This window comes from Lepisma saccharinum, chromosome 16 (assembly GCF_977018435.1).
Source record: "Lepisma saccharinum chromosome 16, izLepSacc3.1, whole genome shotgun sequence".
Lineage (NCBI taxonomy): Eukaryota > Metazoa > Arthropoda > Insecta > Zygentoma > Lepismatidae > Lepisma > Lepisma saccharinum.
The window spans coordinates 13,210,912-13,236,407 of NC_139244.1; the positions used below are offsets into that span (position 1 = coordinate 13,210,912).

At 34.2% G+C, this 25,496-nt stretch overlaps 1 protein-coding gene across 8 annotated transcripts in view; it reads right to left on the bottom strand.

The window, feature by feature from the left end:
- Window positions 1–442: 442 nt before the first annotated feature.
- LOC146000260 (sodium/potassium-transporting ATPase subunit alpha) overlaps window positions 443–25,496 on the bottom strand; it is a 92,333-nt gene continuing 67,279 nt past the window's right edge. For 3 of the 8 annotated variants that reach the window (XM_083137715.1, XM_083137719.1, XM_083137711.1), the window contains 7 exons: window positions 23,136–23,278; window positions 21,877–22,133; window positions 14,647–14,741; window positions 12,439–12,613; window positions 8,133–8,263; window positions 5,670–5,771; window positions 443–3,289 (listed from right to left, as the gene is read on the bottom strand). In XM_083137715.1, coding sequence (XP_082993841.1) covers window positions 3,169–3,289; window positions 5,670–5,771; window positions 8,133–8,263; window positions 12,439–12,613; window positions 14,647–14,741; window positions 21,877–22,133; window positions 23,136–23,278 — 1,024 coding nt within the window. In that variant the 3' untranslated portion in view covers window positions 443–3,168. Of the gene's footprint in view, window positions 3,290–5,669; window positions 5,772–8,132; window positions 8,264–12,438; window positions 12,614–13,953; window positions 14,049–14,646; window positions 14,742–15,354; window positions 15,450–16,955; window positions 17,051–21,876; window positions 22,134–23,135; window positions 23,279–25,496 lie in introns of all 8 variants that reach the window. The other 5 variants (XM_083137718.1, XM_083137714.1, XM_083137716.1 and 2 more) reach the window with 3 other exon arrangements.

The window sequence follows — 25,496 nt, forward strand, 5'->3', positions numbered from 1 at the left end:
CAAAAGTGGTTCAGATCTCACTTTAAACTGTGGGTCCAGTCTCTATTAGCCTTTCTGTGCATAAAGTGGACTTAAAAACTAAACAAAACCAACATCACCTGATGTAAGAGGGGATGAAGCTCATCAAACAATGTCACAGAATATTACAAGAATATCTAGGCAGTTGGGAAGGCCCCACGTCACCCTTCATATGTTGGAGCGACCGATTATATCCAGAGTATGCCACCATACAAACACTTATATTGACGCAATATATCTGAGGAACAATATGATCTGGTACAATGGAGACATATCGCCGACAGAGTCTGTAGTTTGGCCTCTGCTTAACATGCAAACAAATTCAGCAGTATCAAAACTGGTATACCTGAAAAACATCACTGACTGCAGAGATTTTCCCCCACAATCATTGGATAACAAAAAATCAAGTAAAATTCCATGAACATACGTTTCAGTACCTTTATTATACTGTGGACTGTGGCAATTTTTACAAGATGTTACCTTCCATTTTCTATCACCCAACAGGCTATTTAGTAAGGTAACTGACAGCATAGAGGGGGGTGTGGGTAATGGGAGGAGAAATTAAAATCATGCATACGATCCACAAAATGAAGATGAGACAATAGGTAATAACGGCTTCATAACATCACCACATAACTTTTTAGGTATTGTACTGGTTATTGTCTATTGTATAGCACTCCCCATTAAATCACCACGCTACAAAATAATGTAGTACATACAAACATGAAGGTTATTCTTTGTGTACATCATCTAAAAAAAATGATAAAGTCACAACCAAACAATGCTTTCATCAATGTTGAACCGACACAAAAACATACGTCAAAAAGTGTAGGGTACAAACATAATAGTATGTATATAATATATAATATCTTCTATATTATCATCAGTATATGTAACAATAATTATAGTCCTGTCGAACCTGGCACTCTTTTTATCTTAGAGAATACAATTTTAACAAATAAATACCCAATTGAAAACCGTTTTCATCAACACACACAAAAATAAATATTTCGAGTGTTAATGTATGATTTCGCACGGCCAATACAAGGTAGAAGAAACATTTAAACAGGAGGTTGAGGAAATGGGCTCTTCTTGCCAATATTCTGTTCTGTAAAGTTGTTTCTTGTTTTTCTGAATCTGTATTACCTGCCCACAGCAGCCGTGTGTTCCATTCCTTTGAATTTAAAAAAAAAAGATAGTTCCGGACTTTTCCTTCTGGTAAAAACCCAAAACAGAGCAGTTCTTCCTGCTTCTACTAGCACACAAAACACTTGTCGATCACATAGTACTGATGTGTAGACTGGAGACAAAAAACCTTGAATGTTCTCTGGCTAATTAAGGGTTCGAGAAAGCCCTTCCACAACAAAATGGACACTAATTCACAGATGCTTGTTCCTGGATAGTCCCCTTCCTATGTCCTGTTGTCAGTTTCAGGAATGTGGCCAGACACCCTAACCTAAAGATACACCTAATTTAAAACTACAGAAGTATTAAGCATGTATTCATGATGCAACCCCTTAACACCTGACCTGTTTTAACACTAAAAACTATGATCATACTGAGGCAGATTTCTACGCATTTACTGAGGAGGAAATAATAGGAAACCTGTTATGTCACCAAAGAAACAAAAAAAAAGTTACATTTAACAAGGTGATACAATGTTTTTCAACAACTTTGAGATGCAACAGACAAACTTCAGTCCACACCAAGCTAAAATGGAAAAATGGGGAGGGGTAGAAGGGGAAAAGAACTTTTTTTTAAAATTGTAACATTGAATTCTAGCGGATGTTATGTGCATGTTTTGTTTTTTTTTGTCATTATCACCACCTCCGTAAGGCAACTGATCTGGTTCACTGGAATGTAATGAGTGATTACCAAAGCCAGGTAATGTTGATGGCTGCATTTTTTTCTGTTTTTTTGGGCATGTCCAATCCAGCATAGTTGAGATGAGAATTATCTTACCTAACAGGACACCAAGTACTCTGAGGAAGAAGAAATTAAGGAACGGAGGATAATGAATGAACTTTGAAAAACTGACACAAAAATTGTTCAGAAGAGTAACTACATTTTGTTTTTTAACAATAGTGTATGTGTATGTGTGTGTAAGTGTATACGTGTCTGTGTGCAAAGCAGCAGATATCAGCCTGTTGAATGCCACTAATTTGAGCAAGGTGAAAAAATGCTTCCAAAGAACTTTGCGATTTCTCTGGACACTCCCAATGTAACAGCACTTTTTTTCTTATTTTTTTTTAAATATAACATTGCTATGTTGTCATCAATGATTTAATTTGTACAATTAACTCATTACATATATGACAACTTTCTTAAAACTTCAACATATGACTATATATAATATATTGCATTTTTACAATCACGAATTTTTTCTCTTTTTTTTTTTTTAACACTTCCGATTAGCTTAAGTGGGAACAATTTTTCAGCTCATTATAGTCCTTGGAACTACCCTGTAGGCATGCCTGATGCCTCAAAGGAATTCCTAGTAGCTTTTCTAAATCTACTAATAAACCATAAGGTCCCTGTTAACACAGTCACTTTCAGGATAGGCATATCTCAACAATGACTGTGTACACAATAACCTCAACACCTCAATAACATTGTTAGAACCCTGATCTATACAAACTAAAAACAAGTTAAAGTGTAGATTTAACAGCAGTATGATATACATCCCCGCAGTTATGACCAAACACTTTTTCTCTCCTCTGCAAAATACATCATAATGAAAGTCTAGCAATAACGCTTTTATATGGTGATCAACCAGCTGCGAAAAACTTTTTTTTTTTGCTTCTGCACTTCTAATGGTCCTATAACCCACCAATATACATTATAAACCAACAATTGCACATTTTTTTCAGCTCTCTTTTAAAATCCTTCGGAAGTGCCTACACAGGCATCACCACTATTACATGATTATTTTTTTTAAAAACTTTTTTTCTCCCCCTCAAAATCTTGCCATATTCAGAAAAAGTCTAGTGGTTGCCTACTAAAACATGGCTCCAGCGAAGCGTTGGTTGAATTTGAAAAATTGGGGGCCCCAGAGTTACTAGTACATGGCAGATGCTATTCACAATATTGACACGGAACATCACTAGTTTTGGGAGGCTCCCAGGTGCTGAGGTTTTCTGTTCTGTCCGTTTAATAGTAGGTTTCCTGCTCAAGCCATCCGCCTGGATTGCGACGAAGGTAGAAGCGACGGCACTCATCATACAAGAAGATGGCGAGAGAGAACGGCAAAGCAGGCAGCCACCAGTTTATCCTGCAAAGCAAATTAACAATTGAAACCACAACTTATTAATGATAGTAATTGTTATACAGGGTTAGCCTAAAAGAAACACAGTTTAAACGCTTTATTAATTGAAATTTGTTTGTTACATCAGAAAGCATTTAGTACTGTTTTATGGAGAAAGTCTTCAAGTTTACGACACCCACTTTTCCTTTGTTTTCATGACGTCAGCATCACATGAGCATCCTTGACGTCAGTCAAGCAATATGGCCCCTAGCCAGGTAGAAAAGACTGTGTGCGTGTGCTTGAATTTGCAAAAACAAATTATCTTACTGTTGTACAGCATCAGTTTAGAACATGCTATGGCAAACAACCACTCGTATCTTGCTTGATGGTTTGGTGAAACCTACCTCTTGGTGATAAAATTACAGGACATAAAGAATCATGACAATTTTTAAATCACCAATACTTCAAGCATGTTTTCTGAAGTGCACCTAAGACACTGGGAAAATATCTCAAAAAGGCACAAAAAGAAAGTAAAAATGGATAATTTGGAAGAGGCCAAGGTTTATGAGGTATCATGTACCGATTGTGAACAGAATTTATGGGTGAGAAGGAATGTAAACAAGGACAGCAGATGATAAGAAAGGACTGTATTGAGTAGCATGATATACCACAGACAAGAGTTAAAAAAGATAAGGTGCATTGTTCCATGCCATGAAGGCACATAGGGGGTTTGGAGGTAGGACTCCACACATTCTCAGCCTCCAACATAGTGGAGGTGATGTGATGAGCATCATGCTCCAGCCACCTTTAGCCCTACCACTACTTCAAGCTGGGTGAGCAACAGAGTCACTTTATGCAGGGACGTTATCAGATGCCCTAATCACTGGGCCATCAAGGATCTTGAATGAAATTAATTGAAAAATGGAAGCACAATATTAAGAGGAAGCTTAGTGGATTTGTGAAAACACAAACAAGAGTGTCAATCAAGTCAATCATGAATAATGATTTTCCAATTTCCAAAACCTGTTAACAATACAATTATGTTCACACTGCCAGTCCAGCATAAACACACAACACACACCAAGAGTGGCAAAAATAAAGTTTGATGGCATGGTTCAATAATAGGAGGAAGACCAAATTTCATCTAAGATTATTAACATTCTTTTGATTTTCATAATTAAATTTTAATTTGCTCAGTTTTATATATTGCAACAATTGTTACAGAGTTGTTGTACCAAGAAGTACTGAAACAGCACGAATTTCCAAAATGTGCTTTTAAGGGTGATTTTTCTGGCTTTGAAGGATATTTTTTTTAAAAAAAATCCTAGACTAATGTAGCTTGGACACAGTTTTCAGTTTTATATTTCTTATTAACTCCCTTTTAGCATGTTTCTTAAGCAGTGTTCAATGAATTAGGTGCAAGTCAAATAAAATTCAATTTTTGTCAACAGAAGCCTTGAAATTATTTGGCTTTCATGTTTTTATGGTCTTTATAATAATTTCTTTACATTACATTACATTAAATGTTAATTGCATTGTATACTTAGCTCTTGAGAAGGATGTATATGCAGTACACCAAAATATTTAGCAGATTAAATAATTTTAGCACTAAAGCTACAAATCTTATTATTATCTGAAATATTAAAATTAAATTAAATTCCGAGTTGATTTACTGGCGAAAAATTGTAGAAAATTAATAATTGGATGAATAGATGTGGGGTTCTGTGAAGTCTGGCAAACATAGGAAAGGAATGCGATGGAAATAAGGTACAATGTATAAATTGGGCATTGTATTATGAACTATTTTGTATTTAATATTGTAAACTACAATGACAAGAGCTTTAGGTAATAAGGAAAGATGTATTACTCACTTGAAGGCTCAAGAAATCAGTTACTATAAAACTGTCAACAAATTGCCGAATGAATGCTATTTTGTCGTATCTCCACTTTTTTTGTCTGAAATTAGTTGATCACGTAATTGTATTCTGTACATGTATCCTGTTCCGAATCGATGTATCTGGTTGTCAGGTGGTGTGAACTATCAACAGTAATAAAATGTTTATGCAAACTTTGTAGTGTATTCCAAATCCACATAAAGAAAGCTTTAATCAGCTGTCCTGAGAAGTTACTGTAGATGGACATACAACAAAATAGTATTCAGCCAGCAAAATGTCAAGTATTGCTGAAAAAATATATGTATAAAAATGACTTTGCTCTGCAAGCTAACTGAACAGTGTTCTATAGGTCATTCTATTAAGGCAGTATAATTATTGTTAAATAAGGGAATAGGTACAGTTAGTATAATGGGGATTGTACTCGAGTTCACATATACAGCACTCACTCTTGATAAACCAAAGAACATGTGAATCAGCTCACATAAAACTAAATATGGAAACAGTATACATACTTCAATGGGTACATCCTTAAACCTTTGTCCATTCCGGGTGTATATGACAAGAATGCTGCCAGGCAAGTTTCAAATACCAAACCAAAGTTCAAAACCCAATTCCTGCAAATAAACAGAGAGCATGTTAGGACACCACAAATTTTAACATAAAAGAACTGAGTTTGGAGTCTAACTGTAACTAGGGTTAAACTTACACCGAGGTACTAGTATTGGAAAGCATCAGTTGAAATTTACTAACCAAAATCAGCTGATCCTTGCAGGATCCGCAAAAAATACTGCAACACTTTTGCACATTACAATTAACCTAGAAATTATGCAAGAGCATAATTTTCATTGTTTTTGAAACAGTATTGTGGGGAGAAACACATTCTGATTAAATATTTATCTCGTGTAAAATTATGAATATGATAAAGCAAAACTATATTAGATTGACAAGATATATAGTACCTGCAAAAAGTTTAGGAACAAGAGAACAAAGACAGACATATATTGAACACGGAATGAAATGAAATGTGTTTCAAGAAAACAGCATGCGAAATAGTGGTGAGGTTTAGAATATCTGTCCACAGTGTCTGGGAATCAGTCAATCGCCAAATCAAATATAATATTATTGGGCATTTACTGATTGTCGTCACTCTTAACAACGCAACAAATTCCAATGATGATGGTGGCAGTGGCCACCGAAATTAACAACAGCTTTGCGGAAAACGTGAGTACTGAGTTTCTCTGCAATTATTTACTACCATGTGTCTCATTTCTCAAAATATGAAGTGCAAGTTTATTGTGGTGACCAGTAAACAAGAGTGGCACAAAACAATCCCAGAAATAACATGGAAGAAATTATTGAGCATTAGGACAGAAGGCAACCTACCCAAGAATGTAGTGGTAATGATGCAGCAGAGAAACCACTACTGAAGTGTCAAAATAAGAAGAAACACGTAAAGTGGACTCAGGAACAGTGGAATTATGTACCATGAACCAAAATTTGAACAGTTTTTCCAGCAAATGCTGCCAATATGTCCACTGAGGTGAGAGGAAAAAAAGTTGCCTGTTTGCATCCAGCCAACAGTGAAGCATGGCAGTGGTTCAGAAATGGTAAAGGGATGTTTTGCAGGTAATTCAGTTGGGAGAGTTTGTCACAATCGAGAGGAGCATGAAGAAAAATCATGCCTTGCACTACCAAGTGGCGAGCAGTTTGTTGCAAGAGACGTCACATATTTCAGCACAATAATTATCCAAACCACAGTTCAAAACTCTACAAGAATTACATACAAGATCTAGAGAGGAAGCAACAATTGAAAATCATAGAGTGGTCACCACAATCACCCAACTTGAATCCTATTGAGCTTCTGAGATATGAACTTGATCGAAGCATGCAGAAATCTGCAACAGCCCACCAATGCTACTCATACCTGTCAGTCCTCCTTCGATGTTTGGGACATTATTTCCAGAAAAAGCTTCTTCGACGAATGCAGAGGTTGTGCTAGTTTGTCGTCAAGGCAAAGGGAGTGATACATACACAAAAACAAAGTCTAAATAACAATATTTGTGTTTGCTCCTAAGTTGTACTTTTTGTCATTATTACCAGAAATGCTTCACGTTCCTGATTAACGTTTTATGTGTGTAGTTTGCAGCAACGAACAAGAAAATTTTTTTTTGATTATTTACAAATAACTGCATGTTTTGGTCTTGTTCCTAAGCTTTTTGCGATAGTGCAGATCAAGCGGAAAACTTATATAGGGTGTCACCAAAATAACAAATCCAAAATTCTTGACTTCCTTTTAGTTTTTCTTCACTTTCATTTATGTGACCCCACCTTAGGTAAAGTTGGAAATTAGCAATAAAAATTTATTTAATGAAAAACCCCTACCAAAAGGCCAGTTAAAATTAAAACTGAAGCTGTATTTAACAAGAGAATTAGACCTGCTTTATCTGTTAACACATCCTGGACTGCATTTGGCAGACTAGCGAGGCTCTGGCATCTGGACTTGCAGCCAATGTAATCTTATCTGGGACATACGTTGGTGTCCCTATATATTTGATATTGTCCCTTCATCTATCTTATCATACCACCTTCTTCGCGATTAGTCAAAGGGACAGAAAAGTGAAGTTAAATCATCTAAATCAATCATTGTGATAGCAAAAATTCTTGACCGGAAGTATAATATATTGACTTTTTATTGACATCGTGACCTACTTGTTGATTTCTTTACATTTTCTTGACTTTCATGACTGGTAGACCCTCTGTTATATAAAATTGTTACTAACATTACTAACTCTTTCCGCGAAACTTACTTGTAGAAGTTCTATTAATTTTCGGTTGCCCCTGCCTACAAGTAAGTTTTGAGGAAAGAGTTAGTAATTCGCTTACGTGTATCAGTATTGGCTCAGCACAGATTGTTAACACAAAATAAGATTTGAATTTACACTCAGAATAAATGAGCACAAAAAAGTAATATTTACCTCATTCCCTGATGTACTATAGAGTTACGTCTAGTTTTACAGATGATTAAATCGGCCCACTGCACAATCACAATAGAGACGAAGAAAGCTGTGTGGCAGGTGTACTCCAGAGTCTTCCTGTCAAAGTAGGTCTGAAAAGGAATTAACATCAGTTAATTTGCAAATCAATTACTAGCAAATATCATAGAAATATGTACACTAGATAATTTTTCATTATTTTGGCAATAGCATCGAGAGGAGAAATGGATTTTGTGATTTTACCTTGTGTGAAATTACAAATATTTTAAAAGCGAAAACTCTGGTGGATTGATATGTTATGGTTCCAATTAAAAAATACATTTAAAAATTTATAAACACTGAAGCAGGGTCCACGAATTTTAAATAAAAATTCAATTCTCGTCCAGGAGAGAAAATCAGCGTAAATGGGTTCTGGACCGTAAAGGACCTTTTCATCTGCAAGGTATTTCAATTTGGTCCAGGAACCTTTCTTCTGGATCAATTTAGATACGGTCCGGGAACCTTTTTTCTCGAACGAATTTAAATAAGGTCCGGGAACCTTTTTTCTCGAACGAATTTAAATAAGGTCCGGGAACCTTTTTTCTCGAACGAATTTAAATAAGGTCCGGGAACCTTTTTTCTCGAACGAATTTAAATAAGGTCCGGGAACCTTTTTTCTCGAACGAATTTAAATAAGGTCCGGGAACCTTTTTTCTCGAACGAATTTAAATAAGGTCCGGGAACCTTTTTTCTCGAACGAATTTAAATATGGTCCAGGTACCTTTTTTCTCGAACGAATTTAAATATGGTCCAGGAACCTTTTTTCTCGAACGAATTTAAATATGGTCCAGGAACCTTTTTTCTCGAACGAATTTAAATATGGTCCAGGAACCTTTTTTCTCGAACGAATTTAAATATGGTCCAGGAACCTTTTTTCTCGAACAAATTTAAATATGGTCCACGAACCTTTTTTCTCGAACAAATTTAAATATGGTCCAGGAACCTTTTTTCTCGAACAAATTTAATTATGGTTCAGGTACCTTTTTTCTCGAACAAATTTAAATATGGTCCAGGAACCTTTTTTCTCGAACGAATTTAATTATGGTTCAGGTACCTTTTTTCTCGAACAAATTTAAATATGGTCCAGGAACCTTTTTTCTCGAATGAATTTAAATGTGGTCCAGGAACCTTTTTTCTCGAACAAATTTAAATGTGGTCCAGGAACCTTTTTTCTCGAACGAATTTAAATATGGTCCAGGAACCTTTTTTCAATGAAACAATACGCAACTTGGACCGAATTTAAATTGTGCGAGAAAAAAGGTTCTGGTCCTGCAGCGGAACCCAATCGAACCCAATTAGAATTTTTAGGTTCCTGCACCTTTAACAACCCTGCTCTTAAGTACTTTAAATTGTTTCAATTTCTAACTTATCAGCATTAATATTGATGCGAATCACTAGCATTGGGATTGGTATCAGTAGCTAAAGTTTTGTAGCCCCCTCAACCCTTCTTCAGGGATGGGAATTAAATACAGGGTGTTTAAAAAGAAGGTAACAAACTCTGCACTCAAACCATGTTCAGATACTTTTTTTCAAAAACACCCTGTACAAGTAGGGCTGAGCTGGTACTGAAATATTAGAATCTGCCAATACCAGTGCTATCTGTATCTGAGAGTATTGATCGGATGTTATTTACCAATACCGGCTGATACATTCCTGGCATTTGATCAGCAAAATTGCAAAGCAACACTTTCATGGAATCTAATTATCCTAGAAGTTATGCAAATTCAAGGTTTCTATTGTTTTTGCACCAAAAACTCTTCTGTGATTACATAAAAGGTATTTTAATATTCTGATGTAATTTTTTTAATATTTTTAAGCAAAACTCTGGTAAACTGATGCTTATAATTGCAGTGGAATGCTCGCCCACTAATTTTAATCAATATTTTGAAGAACTTTTAATTGTTACAATTCTCAGACATCAGTACTGGTGGGAACACTAGGCAACAGCCATTTTGTATTATGTTAGCTAGTATGTGTTTTTAACTAATTTCGTCATGCTGATTTCGGATTTGCCACTAATTTTTCTCCATCACGTACCATTTTAGAGATACGCGTGACATCATATTTCGTATAATATGGGTAATGTATGCACCGCTGAATTCAGCTTTTCTTGTAATCTGGCAACACTGCAAATGTTTTGCATGCCAAATCATCATTTATACCTTCAGTCCTGTCCTGTGTGTTGTTGAGGTTTATTAAAACCCTGTGTGCTACAATAAAATATATTATATATCTTAATAAATAAACATGTAGTTTACAGCGGTTGATTTGATTTGTGCAGTGCTGTGATAAACTATGTCGACTGAAAGAAACCCTTAGCTGTGTATATCACCCTAACACATTCTGTTACATTTCTGAGCAATGCACTCCAATATTGCAATGTACATACATCACAGATTGTGTAAAGCTAGTGTACCACCTGTACTTTGGTTGTCGCTGGTAGATCAAGACCTGCCATAGGCCTCACATGGCAAATGTCATAGCAGTGATGTAACGCTAAGAGAATGGTTGAACGGCATTCATTCAGTGCCTTTTGATGTCTCTATGATATGGATTGAACGAAGAGACCACAAAGACAGATTGTTATTTTTGTTGCACTGTAATGCGTGGCTATTTCTAGAAGAATAAAAGCATGCGTATATGCCGATGTGCCCTTCGCATTGGCTGGTAGCACATAGTGAGAGATTCCACCACAGTGGAATTGAACATTTCTCGTGACAAGGAAGGTTCTTTCAAATATAAAAGATAGTGTTAGATAGAAAAAGATAGGTAGGTTAGTTTTTTGCACGATAAATTTCAAATCTTTTCTTTAATCTGGAAATCAATTGAATAACATCGCCAGATGTTGGTACACCTGGTACTTTACTCTTGCATGACCAATGTTGCCAGTACACTTAGTAATTTAAAAGAAAACATTTCTTTATGAATATGGCATAATCAATCCTATAAATAGTCTGTAATGCACAGAATTACTCCCACATCCCCTAATGTGCTTTTATTGCATGGTGCTACATGCATGGGGAACTTTACCTTTTTTTACCTTTTTATGCATAGAATGCATAAAAATGTGTCGTTCATTTATCAATTCGATAAATACCCATTGAGACCATGGACACCCATCGAAAATTATTTCAAGCGACTCAATATCTGTTTTTTATCCATGTTTTTATTTCCTTCGTACAGCATATTTTTTACACCTTACAAGCTTTTATTCCATACTGAACATTCATGCAGTGAATTATTTTCATGTTTAATGTTTATAGAATATCCATATAAATAAAGTTAATAACTAATACAAGGTTCATGACTATTGTTTTTTGTACAAAAGTTAAGAACGTTCAAAGTCTCTGTTTCGTGACTTTTGGGACACCCTGTATATCTCGGAAATGTGACGTGATGCACAAATTTTGAGACCTTCTCTGAATTCCTAGCACCAACATTAGTAAATGACACATTTCATCCAGGATACAGAAAAAAGTTGAAATTTGTTGCAAGGGTTTAATTAAAAGTGGTATCTGTTTAGACCTACATAAAAGTTAAAATGTGGATGTTCACCTTCTTACCACATCTTGTACATCTCTCTCATCCCTAAAGGATGATCTAGGTAGATTAAAAAATAAGACTATGAACAAAACAAAGGGAGTGACTGTATTAGCTGTTTGTAATGTAGACGACACGTGGTGTGAAATATCACTTTGATGGAATTCAAACAGATACTGGAATTGGCAACAGCTTGGTGTTGGACACTGAGGGGGGGACTGGAATTGTAGCTGCTTTCTAGGGAGATTGAATACACAATACAATATTTCATATACAGTAAAAACCTCGTCAATCCGGACAGGCAAAAGGCAAAAGTTGCAAGGTTTTTAAATGTGGCTAGAAGTCAACAATCGCATTTGTCATATTGCTGTTACATTTTACTGTACTGCATAGTGTATGAGGCCTATGCCCATTAAATACACTATAAAAAATGTGTTTTGTTGCTATAAACGGAGTTTTAATGCACTTTCTACTGTTCTTTTAGGTTACTTAAGTTAATCCGGACTTTCGTTAAACCGGTCAACTTTTCTCCCCATTAGTCTGGATTAATGAGGTTTTACTGTATTCAGAATTTCCCACTCTCAAAAATGGCAATCGGGGGTTGTTTCAAGAGGTTTTCACTTACCACTCCTGTTTTTCCAGAGCTTTTCACCGTTTCATTTGAAAAATGTTTATTTTTCTCAAGATTTTGTCGGGTCTATGTACTCACCCATTCTTGTCCATAAGAATCAGTCAGATCATTCACAGCTTTGGAGTCCCACTGCTTCCTCAGGCCTAATAAGTCCATAGGCAGGAATCCATTCTCTGCCATGATGACGCAATACACGAAGAAACCAGCAGCAGCTTGAATCATACCAATCTGACCATATGCCATGGAGATTAACCTGTTAAAATTATGCAAGAGATAATTTTGGGCAAATATATATATATATATACACACACACACACACACGGAAATTTTTGAAAAAAACTTTTAAAAAAGAAACATGCACTTTATATGTACTTTTCATTTAATATTATCTTTTAGTTACTCAGATTAATCCTCTTTGAAAACAAACAAACTGTTTCTTCATTTAAATTACTTGAAATCTTCTCAGTGAAAACATTTTAAAGTCACATGTTAGTAGTGCACACACACAAACTTCAAATCATTACTATTAATTGCTTGTTCAAACTTCAGAATGGTTAAGCCAAAAAGAAGTAAATAAGTGCATACTTACTTACTTGCATTAAGTGATTGGTGAATGCCAAAGTTCACATTTGAGACAATAATGATCACATTTTGTAATGGAAACAGACAAAAAAAAATATTTGGGACATGTATCAGACACATAGTAAATACACAGTATTTACAATGGACACTGAACTACTCTAGGTTACTAAAAAAAAAAGTACGTACTAGAGAGACATAGCACAATATAAAGCTTAAAAGCTTGAGTATATGTATTATGACGTATGTACAACGGGTCCATGTCTTAGCATACACAGCGAAAAAAAAAGTAACTATTGTCAAAGTCTTGACTGGTGTGTTACGGAGATTTAACAAACGGTCCACACACACCAATCAAAAAATTTGTCAAGACAATATGTATATCTTCATATACACGAATGTATTGTCATTTTTTAAAAAATAAATAATATACTTCCACATTAACACATGTGCAATACGTAACTATAGCAAGTGCAATGACAATCACACCACAAAATACACAATTGCATGTTCATTTATTGGTTTTAAAAAACAATTTTACAACTACATGCTATCGAAAGCTAGCACGTATTTAATTTTCTTTTTAGTTTTGCTTCAACAATTGAATGTGTACGTAGCTTTTGCATTCTAGCAATATCTCCCTAGTACTTAAAATTTATGACTTACAAAATATGCAAGAAGACTGTACATTTTTCTTTTTTCAATTCTTTCCAGAAAATAAATTTTGGAATTTTTCTAGCATTCTAGAAGCATTTGCTTTGTAAAAAAAAGTTCTGGAAAGTATAAAAACTGTACAAGTCATCCTGCAATAAACTTCTGCTATATCTTTTTTTGAAATTATATTTTTTGTAAAAAAAAATATACAACACTTTCGCAGCCAGAAACACACAAGAAAATATGGGAGATATTCAGCCATGCAAGGCATTAGAGAAAACTATATACTCCAAAGCACAGATCAGCCCTACACGCCAATCAATCCTATGAAGTAAAGACGAATCAAGCACAAAGACCCACCTGTGGTTCACCAGATTATCCCTGTATGGGTCACGTGGCTGCCTTTTCATAATGTCAGATTCAGGAGCTTCGTATGCCAGAGAAATAGCAGGCACCTATAGTATGGCAGTGTTAACAGAAGTTAGTAGAAGTCAAGAAACATGCAACTGTTTTACCCTCGATAGGATCTAGGTGTCAAGTTTACTAGATCCTGGTGCCTTTTCTGTCACTCTGAGAATTTTTTTTTTAAAAAAAGAGCAATATCTACGAAGTATAAAAATGTGAGTTTATAAAAAGATAAAAATGTATCAATAAAGAACAGGAAAAAGGATATTATTATTATTATTATTATATATATTCAAGGTTATACTTAGTTGCACGAGTTGTGAAAAAAAAAAATTAAAGCACAGAAGCTCGCCGTAAAGCATGCAGAAAAGGGAAAAAAGAAGAAAAAATTGAGAAAAAGCAAGAGCAATGAGGGTGGAGAAAAACAGGTTCGTCGGAGGAAAAAATAAGCCCCATTAGAAGAAATATGTACTTACCTCACAAGCAAGTTAACATTTATTATTATTAATGCAAAAATAAATAATTGAAGCAGAAGTTTACTTCATTTAATGGAGCAGTCGCATTTATAATATATGCTGCTGCTCGCATTACAAAAAAAAAAAATCATGTATACAAATATGTCAAGAACATACATGGGAGAGGCTTTACCTTTCGTTAACAAGTTTATCTGTGAAAGGGTTACGTGGCTGTCTCTTCATGATATCAGACTCTGCTTCTTCATAGGCCAGGGAAATGGCGGGGACCTAACAAAATGCGCAACATGATGAAAACCAAATAAATTTTTCAAAAAATTTTAAAAACAAAACAAAAATCAGGTACAAAAAAAAATCAGGTAGGATATAATACTTCTGATACAAAACCAGCAAGACAAAAAAATAATCTGCAGGTTATAAAAGCCAAAAGCAGCACTGTGCAAGCAAAATTGGTACAAAAAAACAAACTATACTCTGGTCAGGATACCAAATACCTCACATTTTAACTCTTTACATTCGAGCACGCAGTAATCTACAAACTCTGGCAAAAGTGCTAACTACATTATTGAAGGGATAAAAAAAAAAATGTAAAGAGTTAACATGTTACTGTAAGAGGATATTAATATATGGTAATGCTGGTATAAAGGATTCTGTCATGTATGAAATTCAACTCTACAAGGTCTATTAAGAAACACATTTTCCAAAAAAATATCACAAATCATTAAAAAAAAGGAACAATACGGCATCCAAGGCACCATAACTATTATTATTATTATTTCAATGTCAATTTTATACTTTTCTTTTTGTAATCTACAAGGGTATCAAATATGCAAACTTAAAAAAAAACACTCTAAACTCTCACTCCAACCAGGCAGGATTCTACCTCTCGTTTACTAATTTGTCTTGTCGAGGATTTCTTGGTGGCCGTTTCATAATGTCAGCCTCAGCCTCCTCATAGGCAAGAGAAATAGCAGGAAGCTAAAGAATAGAATACTTACTAAAACAAACTATTAAACTAAAACTACAAAGACTTAAGAAAAGTGCAGCCTATATGGTAGCATATAAAATAACGTACAAATAGAAATCAAAATAATTTCTTAATGATCAAGGCATGGAATTATTATATACACAACAATAATACAGAACCATCTGGATTAAAGACTTATATACACTACTGAACTTTATACTACCCTAATATGCACCTCAAGTCTATATTTTTTAATATTATCTTCACTATGCAACACAGATTTCTACTAAAACTATTTTTTTTAAAAAATCTGATTACATATTTTTGTTTCTTTTAAACACTACTTATTTCTTTTCCTACTATCAAATGTGATACGGTATCAACTCTCTAATGCAGTTTCATGAACATAAATGCTGGTAAAAGAAATGGTTTTCAGGGTATTATAAGGACCTGGATAGATCGAAAAGGTATTTAAGTAAAATAAAATCATGGCAGAGAATATAGAATAGTCAAAAAAGTTTTCACACACGCACGCACACATACACGCACAACAAACGAAGCTCAAACATATCCAGCTTAAAAAATTCATTTGGCCATGCAACAGACGAGTTTGTGAAAAGAACAAATGCTTTGAATAAGGCAGTTGTGAGAAGAAAGTTTCACCAGCAATTGTGCAAGAAAGCATGCAAAGAAATTCATAGTAGGTTAGCAAGTGGACTCTTAGATGTCGAGGATGGTGGTATTTTTCAATTTGTCAATATATTTTTATAAAGTTAACTGTTAGAAATCTTAACTTGCAAATGTCTGCTTTGTGTAAAAACTAAACTCTACGGTCTTTTGTGGATCTATTAGCAACTAAAATTTTATGTGTTTCCATATACTAGCCGATGTCTCTTAGTGAACATTTCCAATAGTTAAAATAAGAAAAATCATCAATAAGACCACTAGTGTTAAGGACATTGAGGATGTACTTTCTTCAGTAACTGTAGTAAAACAATGTGAAATGTATGTACTACAGAAGTTATTTACAATTATTACAATTAGTGAAATTAAGAAAAATATAAAAATTTACTTTAAAATACCACCACTATAGCATGCATTTAAATAATTATAAAGAAACATGCATAAAAATGCAAATATTTTTTGACACTCACCTTTTTACCCAACATATGTATAAAAATTAACAGTTCAATCTAAGAGCCCACCACATCCATAATTAATTTTAAAATGAGGAATTAAGAAAGCTATCACGTACAACAACAAAGAACAAAAAGGATAAGAATTGATAGAAGAAAAGAAAAAGCCACTTCAGATACAAACACACATCACACCTAGTCACCCTTCATTTTGTAGGATCGCAGAATAGTTTGTAGATGTTCAGATTCTTTCTCATCGAATGTTTACGTTTAACTGCTACCCAAGCAGTTATCAAATAGTGCAACAGGCATATGAATCGAAAAAGAATGAAAATTGAGAAAGAGAGAAAAAAGGAAGAAGCTATACTCATGCCTGGTTACCTTTCATTAACCAATTTGTCAAAAAAAGGATTACGAGGTCGTCGCTTCATAATATCCGATTCTGCCTCTTCGTAAGCCAGTGATATAGCAGGTACCTAATAATTACGTAAATGGTTACCACAAGAAGAGATGTGTATTGATATGCAAGAATTATAACAAAATTTTACACAATTAATTAATTAAACCTGCTCAAATTGTTTACAAACCCTCAAATTTTACAATCCCCTAGTAACGAAGGCATGCTTGTTCCTTACCCTTTTAGGGCATGAACCAGCCCTCTTTTATATACACAATCTGTGAACAAGTACAGAACACACATGCACAACAGAAAGACACAGAAGTGGCAGATGTAGTTAGTTGCCTGTTGCTCATTTATCCAAATATTTAGTGTTAACATATGTACACTTGCACCAATCAAGCACATGTATATACATCACTTTCACATGTCACAACACACATTACAGAACTTACTAGACAACAAATAAACAACACACAAATCAATGATGAGCAATAAATTACAAAAAAAAAAATATGTGCACAATCTGACTTAAATACACATTTTCTTGCATGGTAACAATTATAATTATTAATTATTTGCAATTTAGTTATATAATATTTTGAAATAATGAAAATACGGTGGCGATTGTCATATTATTTAATTTAAGTTCTCTAATCGCAACACAACCCGAATGAAAACTTTGTGGCTTGGTAGTTATTTTGTGCACATAATGTACGTGTTCGTTATTAGCAGTAAAAGTGTGTTTTGTTCCCTCTGCACAAGAGTATGGTAAAAACTACTTTGAAATGGATTAGATAAAAATTGACTGATAATTACAATAGCCATGTCATAATATTAACATTTTTATTATTTTCAAACTGTGTTAACTGCCTTTAATTTTGTAGTGGCAATTAATCTATGCATATTATACACACACAGACATATGGTGTGTGTGTGTGTGTGGGGGGGGGGGGGGGTTCAGGTTAATTATGCATTCTTTCATTGTCAATGTCGAATAAATTCTTCACTCTTACAAATAAGCATGTCATGAGGTTTTTGAATATTTCTGACAAAATAAATAAATTTGGTTTATCTTATCAATGATCTGACCACAGCTGTTATCTATAAAATATGATGATAGTAGTATTGATGTGTTTGTTATTTTCACGATTTCTATATTAAGACATTTGCATATTAAGGAAACCTTTTTATACAACAACTGCGCACATCTTGAGCTTTCAGGAGGTGGAAAAGATCTGTATGAAAATTATTAACCATATACTATATTTTTGTGAAGTGAACAATGCGTTTAAGTGTTTCAGATATTACAATGCTCGTCATTGACGGTTACATCTAAAACCACATACATGCATCAAAATAACATCTAACACACTAAAACATAAGCAGACTTAAGCAACATTTTCACCACTCTCACACTTGCACCAAGTACAAGTATCTTTTAAGCAAAATCAGCTACTCACTTCACATAAAAATGATTATCTATGCTGATCTGCAGCATGAAAATTAACCATAATCCTATTTGTCACATTTAATTTTTGAAAGTAGATGGAACATCATGTCTCAAGAAAGACTTGTGACAGGATCATTGGAATGTAGATTTATCTTTCATAGTTACATGGAGTAGTATGATGTTGAAAAGAATATTGAATATATTGGGTAGAGTTTTCATTATACTGTAAGTCTGAATTCACTTTTCAACACATGGTGGCTTTTCTAAATCAGGTTATGATAGCTGCTATAGGGCAGAAATAAAAAAAAGATGGTTGTTCTACAGCCTGAATTTAAAGAAGTGTTGTGAATGATGGCTGCCCTACAGCCTGAATCAAAAGGCAAGTTGAACAGCATTCTGTCCTACAGCAGAAATAACCCGGAAAGTCTCATACAATACTGCCTTAGCAGAAATGAAGGCACAGTTGTGCAAGGTGGCTGCTTTAAAAAGAATACAAAAGCAGGACTTAATTCAGTGACATGGATTGAAATAGGGTCTTCTGAATGTGATAATTTATAAAAATATAAATTCAAGATATACCAATATTTGTGGTATGTTAAGTATTCATTGCTTCCCTGAAGGTGAAAAATGGCCTAAGAGTAAGAACAATTACGGCATTTTAGTAGTTATATAAGCAACTACGATCTATGACATTATTTTGTAATTCCAATCAGTACTCTTTTTGCTCGAGTATGGTAATTGTAAATAGAATCATGATACATATAATAGAGGCGTAATAAGAATAATCACTTTGGGCCAGGGAAATATTCAGAAGGAGTATTCATAGATCAACCAATGAAACTTGCTATGAATATAACCTAGATCAAGATCAAGTAGAAATATATTTTCAAGAACCTGAAAAGGAAATTTCATACAACCAAATCATATGCAGTGTAGATTAGATCATTTACTTCGAAAGCCACTTTATGCATAAGACTAGGTGCTCTAACACTGAGGTAAAATTACTAATTTATGGTGCTCAAAGAAAATGAATATTGGCTGTTAATTTTTACTTACTGCCTGACCTCTTAATGAACATCAAGAATGAATTCAAAGGCTAAAAATAGCACAGACGGAGCTCACACATCATGTTACAGAACTACCCTTACGTATCGTACTCGTTAAAATACAAAATAATCATATGAATGAGCAGAAGTAAAATTTGTTCATTTTTCTTAGCATGACTATGATAATCTATAGGTCATACTTAATTCAGATTAACTTTTGTGTAGGGAATGGACCAAAATTACAAAAGTGCAGAGTATTTAGCTAATGCTAATCTTGCAAACCTTACTAAACTTGATTTACCAGTATAAAATTTACAGACACCAGCAGACATTGTACTGATCCAATATAAAAAGGTATGTACTTTATGAACAAAAAAAAAAATTACTTTCATAAACAAAGAACGAATTTGATTGGTTCTACCTTACAAAAAAAAAAGCATGTTAGAAGTTTTACAAAACCATGGTAAATCAAATAGATGTTCATATTTATAAGAATGACACTCAACTCAAGGTTCGGTACTCATTTTAGATTTAGTTTTTAGAAATGGGAAGTGTGCAGAACTCTGGGAAAAATACTTGTTCTATATTGAACCATGTTCCAAGATATCATTCCTTTAAACTAGGACTTATTACAATTCTCGTAGTCTATCAATATATTTTGTTTTATAAGTTGGAATGTTTCAAATTTCCTAAAAAATATTTCATTTGTATATTACTGCAGTGAATGAATAGAAAATACTTAAGCTAAAATATTTTCTCTTTCCAAATTAAAACTGTTTCATATCAGAATGTGTTAATGATCTGTGCCAATTACGACCTGTGTAAAATTAAAACATGCTTCACTATAATTCAATGGTAGTTATATAATTTACTGCTAACGCACAACTCTCATGGCGCAGATTTGAAGTTCGAGTAAAAAGTTCACTTAAAGTAACCATTTGATGATGATAAATCTGTATCACCTCTAGATTGTTACATATTTTACTAGCATTCAGTATAGTGGTTCACTACTTAATTGAGACCCCCCTGAAGCTGAATGGCTATCTGGCTGATGCTGAGGAGTTCGAAATGTCTTTTATTCAGCATCGTCAAGTCAACTACAAAGTTACTTGAAAGATAAAATACCAGATTTTGGTGTAGAAAGCCAGTTAACAGAACTATGTGATGACCACATGTTATCCAAGAAAAGGCTACTTGGATGTTTCAACTAGGAATTCAGTTTAACTATGCTATGTAACGGACTGTTTTACCCACACAAAACTGCAAGTATAAATTTTAATAATTCAACGATACAAAGTGGAACAATAAATCTTTATCAGAATGTAAATTTGACAATCTGGCGAGTTAATAACTTTTTAAATCTGTTATGGCTTAGGTGATCAAGTCAAAAAAAACAAAAACTCCAGTAACCAGATAAATCTGGGATAAACCATATGTATTATTTATTTCTGCACCATTTTTTTGTATCCTATACTTATTCTTTCTCGTACTCTCGAACATTACTAATGAATTATAATTACTGCTGAGTCGATACCGGCCAATACCAATACCAGGGGTATCTGTAACCATAAAGAAGGAAAAGAAAAAAGTGTTCCCCTTTGCTTTGCACAAATGTCATGAAGGCATATAGGGGGTGTGGAGTTAGGGGCCCACGCTTTCTTGATCACAGCCGAAGATGGGGGTGATGTGATCAGCACCATGCCCCTGGCTGCCTTTACCCCCCAGAGTTTCCTCCAGGTACCCAATTTATACGATGCTGGGTGGACGCCGGAGAGGCTTGAACAGGTGGAAAAAATCCTGGTTCTCCCCCACCAGGGATTGAACCTGGGACTCTCACATGGTAGTCAGAAGCCCTTACGACTGAGCTACCATGGCCACTAACCATAAAGTATCAGTTTGAATTTTATTTCCTGCATTTTGGTCTTTCATGGGGTCTGTAAAAATGCAAGACACTTTCGTCAAGTCTAATTATCCTTAAAATTATGCAAAATTCATAGTTGTGTGAAAAAAACACAACTGTATTTTGTGATTGCACAAAATTTACTTTAATATTCTGATACAATTCTTGAATATTTTAAATCAAAACTCTTGGTAAATTGATACATATAATTGGGGTGGAACACTTGCGTGCTAATATTAATGAATATTTTAAACAACTTTTATTTTTTATTACAATTTTCAAGCATCGATATCAGTATCGGGTGGGAATCTGTATTGGTATTGGCTCGGCCCTAATTATAATGCATGAACTTGTACAATAATCTGAAACAAACTCCCTGCCATGAGATTTGTATAGTTGTGTAGAAAACTGCTAAAATCTGCAATTACACTTCTATCTGCATATTTCAAATAACTCCTGTTACCACAGCATAGCCTACCCCCAATGTGGCTTGTAACATCACTTACCATGTCTGTACCCAAGTCGATACACAGGATGGTGACGGTTCCCAGAGGCAGTGGCACGTTGGCTAAGATGAAGAGCAAGAACGGAGAAATTTCGGGGATGTTAGATGTTAAGGTGTAAGCGATGGACTTCTTAAGGTTGTCAAAAATCAATCGTCCCTCTTCTACTCCAGTTACAATGGAGGCAAAGTTATCGTCCAGCAAGATCATGTCAGCAGCCTGCTTGGATACATCAGATCCTGCAATACCCATGGCAACACCTGTGGACGAAACGATTGTTTAGTTTTTCTTTGTATGTACACGTATTGATTACTTGTAGAATTAATTCTGTTGCAGTAAATGGTTGTTACAAACAGTTTAATTAATGTTACAGATATAACAATGGATTAAAGTTAACGAAAGTTAACAGAATCTTTGTAGAAAGGAGGATGATTTTGAATTACCTGATATTTGGGATGCACAATTAAAATTTTATTATATTATCTTCATTTAAAATAACAACAACAGAAGATTGCTTGTTTCACAGTTGTTATGGAGTTTGAATTTGAGTTTTAAGTCTACTTAATGCACAGAAAGGCTAATCGCAACTTGACCTACAGTTTAAAGTGGGATTCGAACTTGTGCCTCCACCTGGTACCAAATCCAGTATCCCTTGATTACAAGGTGACGACGTTACCATCGGCAAAGCATTAAGATGTTATGTTCCAACAAAGTAACATTATTGACAAGATTCATGCTTCTTTTTATTTTTGTTAAATTTATTTCATTGTCATAAATGTAACATTAAACTAAAAATAAATGTCTCCTGAAGAGAGCATGTTTTCCCCTGAAACGTACATCAAAAATTGTTTTCATACGCTTGTAACAACCATAACTACAACAGAAAATAATTGTTTATGGCAAAATGTTCCTTCATTATATAAAAACTACACCCTAACATGAAATGCCTGTTCATTTGAAATACGAGACTGTCAAATGCACACCTTTAACTATAAAATTCCTTTCATTAGGTGAAATGTTAACAATGTAGGTATTTACTTAATGCTATATGCAACTAAAAATAAGTAAAAGTTTAACATCTATTAGCATATAAAGACACGATAAAATATCAATAAATATGTTCAACATACTGTATTCCTTCAAATGCATAATGCATGGAAATATGAACACTTATATTCAGTTCACTGTATATAATCAGAGTAAGTGTGCACTTCCTCCAACTTTTTAACAGGCATTAACATATTACTATTATCTTAACCTACCAATATCGGCCTTCTTGAGGGCAGGTGAGTCATTGACACCATCTCCTGTCACGGCCACAATGGCTCCCATTCGCTGGCAACCTTCAACGATGATCAGCTTCTGTTGTGGTGAAGTTCGGGCGAACACAATTTCGGTGTGATGCCTGGAATGAACCATGTGTTAGCAATACCCATAGAATTAAAATCAGAAGTAAAAAGGTAGTTTTGCACTGGCATTAACACAGATGGAATCTACAATGCAAAGTGTGTCTGAATTAGGATAACAATGCAAATTTCTGCATTTCTTTGACATATTAGTAGAGGCATGCAGAATTAGTTTTTGATGAAAACATGAGAAGTGAAATAACACACTGTAATGTTAATTTTTCATGTTTCTGAAAGGTGTGAGGTGCATTTTCCTACCCTGTTTTGTCAAGAAATGAACTGCAAAATGTGAAAGACTCTCTTACACATGAAATTTACGGTTTATTTACAGACGCGACACTTTCTGAAGTTTGAATTATCCTGAGAGTTATGCAATTCATGGAAAATTGATTAATTCTGCTGTAAATATTTGAGAATAAAAAATGGACCCCTTTATACAGGAATAAACTTTATTAGAAGGGATATGTTTATTTTGTGTAATCGGTGCAATTTTTAAATCAAATTGAGGATTGTATTCAGAATTTTGAAACCAAAATGTCATTTCATATACCACTTGCTCACCACTATAACAGCAAAATTATATTTTATTTACCACTTTTGAACCCGAAATTGACTGTTTTTGTTCCGAAATTTTACTTTTTATTTACCAAAAATATGAGTCTCTACATATTAGTCAAGTGTAGTGAATGTAGGACTTAGCTGATGCCAATATGAATATCTGCAATACATTTTTGCAGTTCGGATCCCTTGCAGTATCTGCAAAATGCTACATTGACAGTCAAAATATCCTGGAAATTATGCAAAATGTGTAATTTTCATTAACTTTATGCCAATGTTGTGTGGCATAAGTTGACTCCATATTTAAACAGTTATTTTATCATTCTGATTACCTTATGTGAACCAATGATTATTTTTAATTGTAACTCTCTTATATTGATATGGAATAGTGGCAATTGTTACAGTATTGAAATATAAGTATTGTTGGAATCTGAAAGGGGTACAGACTCACTCTACATTATTCCTACACAGTTTTCTTCCAACATTGCTCCAAACTATAAGTCCTTCCAGTTACCATTTTTGATAAGTTTTATTATTAGTAGAGACCGGATGTTAGGCAAAATGCCTATTCGTTCCTGTTAGAGATATGATGAAAACGAATGTTGCGAAGGCCAGGGGGTAGGGATTAGCTTCATTTAAAGGCGATTTAATTTTGCCTATTTCATACGATATTGCCTATATTATTTCATAAATGCCAGATATTGCCTATTTTAGGCATTTTCTTTAAAATTGGGACATGACTGAACTCTGTGCATACAATTTCCTGTTCCCAGGATTAGTTTCCGATGCTTCCAAGAAATTTAAAAATAACAGTTAGCGAGTTATTGCAGCTAATAAGGACTTGGACAAATTAACGGCAATTCAACAAGTTCTGAAAGGTGAAAATATACAAACTGAGTTAGATCCACATGTTCTCCCGTGCTTTAAGTATGCTCCGGTAATGTCTGTGGAGGTTGAAAGATCTTTTTTCAATTCTAAAAAATGTGTTGTCCGATCGCAGACATAACTTGTCGGTTGATCACCTGAAGAAATACCTTGTTTTGATGTGCAACCACAATTAGTGCTTCTTATTCAGAGACTGCCAAACCGTACAGTACAAACTTGAAATGCATTTAAACAGATTCTTAGTTCGAACTTTTTTTAACTGAAATAACCCTGTGTGCAATGATAAAGTGTATATTTAAATAATTTGCGTACTGGTTGGAAGTAGCCAACAATTGCTTTTGTCAGACTATTGTGTGTAGCCATTATACAATGGAAAATTTTGGGCTGACGTGATTCCTATATATTTCAAGCAACTATAAAGAATGTACAGGTATGTTTCTATATTTTTTAAACACCTATTTCTTTTTGTATGTCTATCTTCATTATTTTGAGTTAAATTTAATTGCCTTTTTTATTGCCTATTTCTATTTTAATGCCTATTTTGAAAATTATAAGTGCTTATTTGCCTGCCTATTTTATATGTTTTTAGTGCCTAAACATCCGGTCTCTAATTATTAGGATATAATTGATACTCAGGAGAGATTCTGCCAGATTCCTGTCGATAACTGCACCTACCTGAACATTACAGTAAATTGTTCAATGCAAGCATACAATAGCAATGTGTCAGAGTTTAGGTTTAAAATAGTCTTAGGTTTGCTTACGATAATAAGAATA